Genomic DNA, 12107 nt, shown 5'->3' on the forward strand with positions numbered 1-12107 from the left:
ATAAAAAAGCAAGATATCATACCTGAACATGAGGACATATCAACAATAAATTCCGAGTTATGGGGGAAAATGATAATTCCTTATTCCACATGCAGAAGCACATATCATATAATGACCGATGTAACAATTGGATAAAATACTAACTTATTATTCCTTAACCATCTATCGACTAATAACCACCAATCTAAATTAACTCCAGGAAAAGGGAAAAAAGAATTGTCATTCATTACTTAAAATAATAAATTAGGTAATAAAAATGTTGATTACTATGTAGTATGTTCAACTAGAAACTTAACACATACAATATTAAAACCTGACTTGGGAATCAATAAGCCAACTTCTTTCTTCAAGTGTAAACTTTTATAGTAATGACAAGATGAAAAACATTGTAAAAAAAGGGGTTAAGAAATACGCATAATACTTCTAAGGATGCAAAAAACATCCAAAGCTGTAAGAAAAATTAAAACTTTAGCTTCACAATTGAGTAGCTGATTTAAGACCAATAGTTAGTTCCATAACTACGTTGAATTTTTAAAAAATAACCTTAAACATACCATAAAAAAAAAACAAACTGTAATCCAAAAATTTCTTAGTTCATATAGTTCATAGTTGATAAATCAAAATGACTTATTTTTTATTTTATTAGCTCAATCTTTTACATTATATAATTATACAACAATTATAGCTCAACATATTTTCAATTCTTATAAAATATCAGGATAACATTGTTATTAGAACAATTTATGAGGAAATAAATTTCATAAAATTTTCTGTTTTGACATGAATTTCAGTTAATCTTAGGTCATACTGTAACTAAATTTAGAACAATTTAAATAATAACCTTTTTCATCTTCACTAGTATTATTTTAAAAAGAAAAAAGTATTTATGTTTTTTTGTGGTCGGCTGAGACTACATGTTGCGTTTTGTTTAGAGGTTACTAGATAAGAAGGAAGAATTGTTAGTTTGTTTTTAGCATTGGCTAAAATTTGTATAATCATCAATTTTGTTGTATACTTTATTTTAATTTTGTTAGTTTTGATGTAAAACCGAGTTTATTACATTCAGTACAAAATAAGTGAGATGTATTATTTGCAGAATTATAAACACATAGTATTGTAAAATAACAATTGTTAATTTATTGTTTAACAAGTGAATTGAACAGAGACTTGTTTAGAATTATTATTAAAATATACACATTTTCTGCTAAGATCATCATGATTTTTATATTGAGTACATTTATCAAAATTTTTATTAGCGTTTTCAAAACTAAAACATCTATTGATGCATTTCAGACATATTCAATTTTAAAAACTGGCTAAACTCCCAAGAAAAGAAAATTAACTTATTTTATTACAACCACACTGAATTCTGAAATTAACAACATTCATACCTAAACACAAATTTTTAATTGTTAACATTACACTTAATGACAAATTTCTATTAACTTTCTTTTTGACTTCTTAAAAAATAAGCCAAACTAAACATTAAAAAAATATAATTTTAAACAGGGAGAAGGAGTGACTTGATTAAATTTTTGTGCATTTCTTAATTAAAGGTTTTTCTCCAGTTTCATTGAATTTTTATCCAAAATTCAATCCTGTATTTAATATTCCAATACAAATCACAGAAATGTTGCTTTCCAAAAATTATAAAGAATTTTTTAAATCTTAATCAATGTTTGAAAAACAACATGTTTTTGTATCCATGCTTAAATGTTCTACAATTGATTTACACTACTTTTATTAGCAAAATAAAACTTTATCAGTGTCAAAAACGATAAAGAAAAGAGTATAATAAATACCCTTTTTGTATGCGGTAACTATAGGAGTAATCTGTAATAATACTTTTATATATCTGATAAATAATTAGTGACTTTAAACATGAAATGAATACAAAATAGTACAAATGAATATAAAAATAATACTGCCTTATTTAAAAATCAATCAACTGAAATCTGTAACACATCTACAGCATAAAGGATGATGCTTTGACAAACAAGCGCAGTATAAGTCAAACCTTTATCAAAACCTATGTTTGTTTTATACATCCTTGAATTTCTCCTACAGAAAAAAATCAAATTGTTTCTTTCCACATAAGTAAAATTAAAATAATTTATATGATTAATGAATTTATATGCATAGATACAGTATATTTAACACCAACATGTAATCTAGTTAAAAGATAAATTAAACAGACATATGAAACTAGTTTCAGAAATACATCCAGAAACTTCTATCATAACTGGAATAATGAAAATCTAGAAGCTTCATTCCACAATGAACCTAACAACTTTTTCCCAATTAATACATTCATTGCTGATAAACTGATGTATACAGAGGTATAAAATTTTTAAAATTCTGCTGCTACATGTGTGAAGGTTATTAGTGAATTGAACACCTAATGCACCCTGTTGGCAAACAGCATTCACTTTTGTTTTAATTTTATAACTTAGCATATAATGTGGGATTAGTTGTTATGATTTACCTAGTTTGCAATATGGCCACCTCATTATTTATTTTTTAAAGAATTTTAAACATTAGAGAGTGCAAAAAGCAAATTCAACATAGGAGTTAGTCTACTGATCAAATATAGCAGCAGTAAACAACTTAATCTTCATTATAACTTCTATGTTACAGAAACCTTGAATTATATGTTACTACTAATAAGTTAATCATACTTCACTTTGAAATCTTACATTTATAAAGTTAATTACAAAACTGCCAAAAACAGGACTTTCTATTCTTTAGAAGTAGAATGTGTAGAACTCATGTTTACTGCATTAAAGATATTTGTTTTAAATTTTCTGGGCGTAAAATTGGTGTTATAATATTGGTAGCAAGCAAGTTGGAATAATTACTAATAGTAATTTTTTATTGCTACTGAAATCAACTGATTTTATTCCACATACAGTACATCATTTCATTAAACCTTTTCCAAAGGTCTGGGTAATGAAAAGCAACAAGCATTAATATACATACAAAGACACATTACTACAACTGCAAGTTTAAACATTTATACTAATACCAACAAATTAATACAAAGAATTTGAACTTTAATTAGTAAAAACAGCAGCGAATTGTAGGAAGATATTCATTTCATAAAAAGAAATTTTTTTTTTAAATCTAAATTTCATTTTTTACAGTCACATTAAAAACCAAAGAATTAATTTAAAATCTGTACCACAACTATAGTGTCAAGTGTCACAATTGCACATACCAGTGAGAGAATTCATTGGTCACAGCAATAAGCAAAATAAGTGTAAAAAGAGATAAAAACTTCTCTAATTTAAAATTAATACATTTCCACAAATCTAATAAAATTAATATTGATTTTGCTTCTCAAGATTTATTTTAGGTGCCCTTCAGTGTAAACTGAACAATCAATTAACTGCAACTAATAATTTTTCAGAGCGACAACAGTTAGTTTTCAAATGTTCATAAATAGATATATATCAGTAGTTGAAATATTCATATTTTCATGCAAGATTCAGTTATGGCTGTAGCAAGAATATCACAATAAATAAATGATCATTTCATTTTTGAAATTTAGAAGCACGTAGGGAATCTTCCTAAAGAAATAAATTAAAACTTCAACTAGAACATTTCTCAAACAAATGTACTATTTATTTAATAAATACATAACAAATTATATAAATCAACAGCAATAAAACTATTAAAAAAAGGGCAGAAGGAACTTCTTCTATTACTATCATTAATAATACAAAAAAGCTAAATAATTTATAAGGAACAATTAATATCACAAACAAATTAAACTATATTATTGTAATAATTAAATTATATTATTTAAAAAAATATATATATCGCTACATTAGAAAGGCAATTTTCTATCTGGATGGGCGTACTGAAAATGTTTCTTCAAATTCCTTGATGTGCCTTTGAATGTGCAGATAGGGCAGTTATACTGCGGTCTCTTGCTACAATAATATGCCTTATGATTCCATAAAGATTTACGGCTGCCATAAGTTTTAGCACAATAAATACACATATGCATTAATTCATTATTTTGTGTATAAAAGGTCGGAGATCTCGTCAAACCTGAAATAAAACTACAATTAGTTTTACTGGCTGTAAAAATATTTATAGTTATTGCTAATTTAAAAAAAATAACTAACTGAAATTTTCTGTGTGAAAATTTCAGTTCTACTGATCACTAAGTGCTCAGTTCTACAATTGTTAAGTGATCACTAGATAAAAATTCACCAAGAAAAAAGTTAAAAATAATTAATAAATAGATATATTCAATTTATTCTAGAATAAAAAATAATTAAACATTTTATATTCACCTTACCAGCAAAAAAGATTGTTTTTTCTAAATCTTTCAGTTTATTTCAAACCATCATCAGGAGATAAAAATAATATATTAAATACTTTTGACAAAAGTATACTCTCCAGGAAGTATACATCCTGGACAGAGTATACTTATGACATTCAACACTAATAACTGAATAATTATTTTAATTTTTGACTTAATACATTATTTTTATCTCCTGATGATGGTTTGAAATAAACTGAAAGATCTAAAGAAAACACGTCTTTTTTGCTGGTAGGTGGATAAAAATGTTTAATTATTTTTTATTCTATTAAAAAATTATTAGCAGAAACCATGATTAAGAAATTTATCAATTTATTCTGTTTCATTTATTATTCTTCAGTTAAATTATTTTGATGCTTTAAATTATTACTGGCTAAGGATTAGAATTTTCATTTTCTTTATATCAATAATGGAAAAAGATTTACAAAAGAATAACAACACAATTAAATATTTGTTTGAAGATTGATGCAGATAGAAAGGAATGTAAACCAGTTAAGTAACTGATGATGACAACAAATGAACTTAATAAATGAATTATTTTTCATTCAGTAATAAACCATATAGTAAATCTTAAGTAAAATTATAACCAAAAATAATTAAATTCTTCATTAAATATGAATAATAGAAAGTAGAAAGTAACAACGCATTAAAAGCCCATACATTTTTATAACAAAAACTTTAATTGCACTAACTTTAACAGAAAGATAACAGTAAAGAAAACGAAAACTCTATTTGAAATACGTTATTAAAAAGTATTTTACTTATAACATCTTATTCGGACTATCATTTTAAGTATAATTTTAATGTTCTAAATTACAACAATTTTATCTGCAAGGTTTGTAAAAGTTTTAAAAATATATTAATATCTCACTACACAGTAAGTGATTTTTAATTTATTTTAATTCAGTAATATTAAAAAAATAAAAATTACACGTATAAATATGATTTTTAATGCTTCTAGCAATTTGTCACAGCGAGCTGACTTCACATTATACTGAATTATTAATACCAAGTAATTAAAGTGTAATTGCACAGATACATGTAATTAAACTCGGGAAAGTATTTTTAAATACTTTCGTACTGCTTATTTAACATATATAACTTACTTTTTATGCATTAATCACTTCTATAATTACAACTTAATTACTAAAACTCCATTATGTAACAATTCCAACAAATGTTTTATAAAATAAAATTTTATATTTAAAAAATTTTTTAAATGTTGTCTACAGTTTTTCTATTAAAAAAAAAACAAATTTTGAACTTAAATAATTATTTCACTATATAAGAGCATTTAAAACAAGGAAAAACAATAATAAATTATTTATCAGCACATGTTGCTGCTAGGAAGCATTTTAATAAAAATTCTAACTATTAACAAGAAATAGCTTTAAAATTAAAATTAATGATGGAATAAAATTAAAAATAATAATGGAAACAAGAAGTAACATGTCAGCCTAACCATATACACCCCAGAAAATATAAAAGAGGATCTACTGAGGGTAAACAAATCTTACCAAAAATTATTATCAGTTACTCTGCTTCTGCTGTTTACATAACTAAATAATTCATTTTGAATGGAAGTAAAATGGAAGAGATGGATATAAAAAATTATCAAGAACTGCTTATAAGCATTAATTACCTTCTATATGATGTTTCTTGACAAAAGTCTTGAGTCAGAGGCTTCGTACATTCCTGAATGTTTATGGCATTAATGCTAAGTTATGAAGAAAGACAAGAGCATACACTAATCACAATCAAATAATAGCAATTTTTGTGTTTGTATAACAAATGACTGACCAAAATATAAATTGTAAGTTTCAATGGGGAGGGTTAGTAAGAGATAATTTTATAAAATCTTGTTAAAATGCCTTTGCCCCTTGCCAAAGACAGAACTGCTATCTTTGGAGCCCCCATATTTATAAATTAGTAATTTACTACATAAATGGTGAAGAACCTACAAATGATTTTGATAAAAGAGAAATTAATAGTTTTTTTAATTAAAGAAAGGCTTTAGGACTAAAAATATTATGTCAATGAATGAGACAATATTGTTATATGATAAGAAATAAGTTCATGGTACATTATGTTGAGGTTCAGAACAGAACTTCTAAGAATACTCCATGATTTTTCACAAGTACTTTTACCCTATGATGCATTTATTTTCCCTTTAAAAAATATTAACTGTCTTAATTTAATTAGTGAATTTGCTGTTGGCAGTTAAATATAAGTTAGTTTGAATTTTCTAACTGGTATTTTTAAATCAACTGGTGTTTTGTAAAATTACATAAATCCTATATGAACTTCAATTCATCCAAAGTAAACAAGCTTAAAACAATGTTTCACTGTTTCCATTAGAAAATAACCATCACTTTTGTCATAACCATATTAACATGAATGAAAAACCTTATCAGAATGATACAGAAAAGTTTTTTCCTGCAGGACTAAGGATAAGAGATAGTATGACTTTTATTTCAGAAGCTATGATAGATAACATACAGTTTTAAGTGAGCTTATGTGCTATTACACAGATCAAATTTCAATGTCATTCAGAAAAAAGTATCGAAAATGCTACTAAATTTAAACTATTTCAAAATCTGTACTGGAAAAAGATTTTTTGATTTCTAAATTTTTTCTTAGAAACTGTGCATCCTATTAAAAAAAGACAAGAAAATTAGGAAGCAAAAAAATTATATAAATTTTGCTTCACAATATATTCAATAAAATTAATCAATTACGTAACAGTATTAGACAGAAAGCATAACAAGATTATTTTCATATATACACATATATTTGAATATAAATACCAAAACTGATTTATTATTTTCTAACATAAATTAAATGCGATCATACCATCTAGTGTGTAGAAAAATATTCTCATGAATTTATTACTGTTCAAAAAATCATTAATCATGAAGTTACAAACACAGCAATAAAATTTCAAAGAATTTATAGAGAACTGGAGAGTACTACAGAAGTTGATCAACTGATCAGAAATCAATGACCATTTCACACAAAAAGTCAAATATATTGATGCTATTCATGTAGAAAACAGATGATAATTACTGGGAAATAAATATTACTTACATCAAATAACACCATTACAAGTTTTTATATAAATTAAAATAAAAAATAATGAAATTCTAAAAAAAAAAATAATATCAATCTCTATAACATTGTCTAGTACTGGCTTCCATCTAAATGACTCCAGGTTTGAACATCAATCAAGAAAAACAGTTCTCATCCTAGTAAAATTTTCACAACACAGGAATAAGCTTAGCACTTGATGCACAAGCTTATCCCATATGAATCCAAGTTAACCACCATAAAAAAATTTGTATTATAAATTTCTTACCCACATGAATACGTTACTGTAAAGGTTTTATTAAAATTGTGCAATCAGTAAGTAATTCAAAAGGTTTTCATTTTTATCTGAATTTTTACTTTTAGAAGTAGGTGCCAGAAACTTTATTTAACTACATGTTCTTAAGTCAAAACATCAAACACTATGTACAATTAGGCAAGAAAGTTCACATAATCTCTCTTAAAATGAGATGAATGACTTAAAACTAAAGTTCTCTGAAAAATAAAAATATTAATCTCTGAAAAAAATATTCTACAATTTTTGTAGGCGAATGAAAATAATTTAGAGAAGTTTGCTTTTCAAGATATCCAACAACAAAAACTGAAGTATTCTAAAACAGTTAGCTACTTTCATTATTAAATCCATCTGATGGAAAAACACTGTCCAGTGGCAAGACACAATTAAGTTTAGATATGAAGAAAAAAAATTTATTTTGTTTATAAATGAAAAAATTATCTTACTGCAAAGGTCACTTTAAAAAAGTTAACTTTAATGTAACATAGATCACACTTTCTTCATTAAAGCCACACTATCCAAGTGCATGTAGATGGCCGACATGTCAAGGGTACTGCACATACAAGAAAGGTAACTTAACAGTAACGACGCTACTACACCAATATTCCTTAACTCCTTTAATTACAAATAAATATATGAAATGTGTTATGATTTGCTTAATATGGAATACACCCTTAATAATAAATTACACCCTTACTTTTTTACCAAAATTATTATTAGTTTTTACAATTTGTAAAGAAAATCCTCTGGTGAATTGCAGGAAGTTTTTTCTGGATAAGAGTGTTCATTATATTTAAAAATGAAAAAATGCCAGAATCTAGCAGATTATTTTTAAGGTATTTTTTTTTGTCATCAATGCACTGTATTGGATTCTTATAACATAATGATATAGAGCCTCCAGTCATACTCATATACCAATGTCATTATGAAAATCTTAAAAAGTGTAAAGTTCAACAAATTCCCCATATTCTATACAGAAACTGATCCAATCAGAAATTTATCTTTGACAATAAATCCTTTTTTTAATGCTATCAAAATGAAGGTTTCTCACCCTTTATACTTGCTGCAATGTTTTTCATACAAGTAGCAAAAAGAAAAATGTTTTTAATTTTTTCTGAATTCTTACTTTCGGAAGTAGGCACCAGATTTAGCTTACAACTTACTCATTGCTGATTTTTTTGATGTGCTACTTAAAAAGGATGAATTAAAGATTAACACTTATTTAATTTGTTAATGGGTGTTTATAAATTAATTGTATTTATTTTTCAAATAGAGTAGCATCTGCATTTCATCTCTAAGATTCTGGGTTCAAATTCCAGTCAACATTTGTCACACAATACAAATTTATTTTTTATATCATGAAAAGAGATAGGGTAACTGTAATTGGGAGAATGCCTATAGTTACCAGAGACAAAATAAAATATATTAATATGAATATGTTTAATATCAATCTTTTGTACCTATTTATAACAGCCAGGGTAGTCAAACTAAGTGGTATATATACAATATATATGAAACATATTAAAACTATTTATATAACAATATCTGACAATTTATATAGGAAATAAGCTACTGATGATAGAAATCTCCTGATAAAATTATGTTAACATTATTGCCGTAAGAAAAATCTTACTCATTCTGTACTTCAGTTCTTAAACAAAACAAAATTCCTGTACTTAGTCCAGATCTGTATGGAGAAGTGATAATGATGACTTTACCTTTAAGTATAAGGTTATATTCTGGTTTGTTTTTTCATATGCTACCAAAACTCATCTCATAGTTATAAAATATTAAAAAAATATCGTTATAAAATATTGAACTGTAATTGTCTCATCAGCCTGATTCCAAAACTAAAATCTAAAAAAAATTATTTGTAAGAGCTTAAGGAACTAAAGAGTAGAGTAATACAAACTAAAGAGTAATTTTAATGCCACTTCCATTTATGCCAATTTTTATTAATAACAAGGACCTGTTTAATTTGTTAAACCTGATATAAAATTCAGTCAAAATTGCAATAACCTATATTAAATTATAATATTTAAATACACACATTAAATGAATTGCTTTTTATAAAAATATAATTCAATTCAAAATCTGGTGCAAACCAGAGCTGCTGATGAAAAAGAAAAACAGTAATGTAACCAAAACTAAAATTGGTATGAAAAAATTGAAAGGAAAGGAAACTAGCAAAAAATCTAAAATAAACAAACTAAAAAATAAAAAAAAACCTTTTCTAATTGTTGTTTTAAAAAATTACTTTTATTTCTGAAGTTCATTACAGATTTGTAAAATTTTTATTTTAAGATTAGGGATGGGATGATAAAAAAAACTAAAGTGAAAGTACATAAAGAAATTGCCTCTCAACCATTAACCCTCTGGAATACAGGAATAAAAAGTAATGTTTTAATTTTAGGTTTTCTAACCAATTTCATCAATTTTCATGAATAAAAATGACATCAAATATATACATCATTAAGCTACAAGGCAATCTAATTCTAAACAACAGTAAAAACAGTATGAAGATATAAAATCATTTATACAGGTAATTTTTTTTTTTTTTGTTCCAAAATTGTTTAACTTATTAGGATAAAAATTAAAATGAGACCACCTAAAGATGTCCTGAACAAGATAAAAAAGGAATCATCAAAACAAATTCATTAGATCAAGAGTAAGTAACACCCAAGTTAATAAAAAAAAAATCATATTTTGTTCCCAATTAACTTAATAAAATTACTGACAATTTTAAAAATATTTTTATTCAAATAAAAATTGTACTTCCACACATTTCTGTCATATTTTGAAGAAATACTCTTTCAGAATCTTAGCATTTCAATTTATGCAGAATTTCAGTATATTTATGCAGAATTGTGAGAAAATACTGAAAGAATTTTATAAAAATTCAGGTAAATAAAACTATAATATAATTTTAAGGTTGGAAAAATGTGCAATGTTAAAGGCCATAAATAACCATATAAAATATTAAGGTATTTTAAAGAAAACCCCTTACTAACTGCAATTTTCTAAATTATTAATTACTACATAAAAATAATAACTAACAAGTAAAATTAAACATGACAATTATTAATGAAAAGACACCATCTGTTGATGTTCAAACAAGATACTGTTTAACTTTCTGATAACTGCTAACTTACTTAGTACTTTCCAAATGATTACCAAGTATAGTAGCTTCAAAACAAATTATTGCAGCCCCTCTATGTCAATCAAGAGAATGAGTCAAAATAATTTTGGGGGAAAACTGTAAAAACAATTATTTTGCTAAACTGATCTGGACTGGGAATATGATAATTAAATGTTAAAAGTATTTTTTTATTCAAATGCTTCTTGTGCCTACAGGGAATTTCAGCTCTCAAGTAAGTTAAATGAGAGAAAATCCAACTAAAATATAATAAATTAATTATAAAGACAACCTAGCAAGACTTACACAATAACAACAATGAATGAATGTTCAGTACAATCTGAGTGATGGTAATGAATTAAAAATATGGTATAAGAAATTAAATTTGGAGACAGTTTAAAAAAATTATAGTAAATTAATAGAAAAAATTAATTTACCAAGTTCACAAATGTGATATTAACTTGGTTTCCTAATTTTTAATAAGCTAAAATTTAAAAACAGATTTAATCATTAATAAATTATTTAATTATTCAAAGTTTCATTGCACTTTTACAGTAACTTTTTTATCTCGGGTGAATATTTATTTATATGCAGCTTGGTATTTAAATCTGTGGTTTATCAAAATTTCAATATTAAAAAAAAACAGAAGAAACACCAGAGTTAACTTTTCACATTAACTAACTTTGAATGTTAATTAAATATATCAAAATAATAATCAGAGAGAAGTTTCTTTATCCAATGTATAATACTGCGATCTATAAAAAAAATTTATAATTTCACCAGCAGTTAAGGCAAAATGCATTATCTATAAAAATTGAATTAAATAAGAACCGTTTTTCAATGATTACAATGTCCGATTGTTCCACATATTTAAAAAAAAATTGTTTTGCTACTCTACAGTTTTTTTTCCAGCAAAATGTCTCTTTATCACAGAGAAAAATTCATAAATCCATCTTAGTTTTGAACCAGCAAAAATAAACTTCTTTTGATTAAGAGTGATTTTAAGTTTGTTTGTAACCCTTTATTTACGCTGTTAAGATCATTCCTAATCATTTCAAACTGGCACAGAAACTTCGGCAATGAAGGATTACTGCACTGAACAAGACTATTCATAAACAATTGCTTTTTGCAAATAATCAAAAAAGGAATCATATAAATTTACTTTTGAAAATGAACAATAGTAATAATAATTAACAAAAAGGAAATAAAGCAGAAAAAACTGGAATTATAAAAAGTTTACGCAAAAATAATAAAATATA

At 25.3% G+C, this 12107-nt stretch overlaps 1 protein-coding gene across 5 annotated transcripts in view; it reads right to left on the reverse strand.

Moving 5' to 3' along the window:
- The window catches only part of LOC142327113 (uncharacterized), a 384678-nt gene that overhangs the window by 263196 nt on the left and 109375 nt on the right, over positions 1–12107 (reverse strand). Inside the window, exon 5 of one of the 5 annotated variants that reach the window (XM_075369983.1) lies at positions 3689–4056. The exons of the other annotated variants lie outside the window; for them this stretch is intronic. Coding sequence (XP_075226098.1) covers positions 3830–4056 — 227 coding nt within the window. The 3' untranslated portion in view covers positions 3689–3829. Of the gene's footprint in view, positions 1–3688; positions 4057–12107 lie in introns of those variants that run through there. 5 annotated transcript variants of the gene reach the window in all.

The sequence above is a fragment of the Lycorma delicatula genome, chromosome 6, assembly GCF_047948215.1.
Source record: "Lycorma delicatula isolate Av1 chromosome 6, ASM4794821v1, whole genome shotgun sequence".
NCBI lineage: Eukaryota > Metazoa > Arthropoda > Insecta > Hemiptera > Fulgoridae > Lycorma > Lycorma delicatula.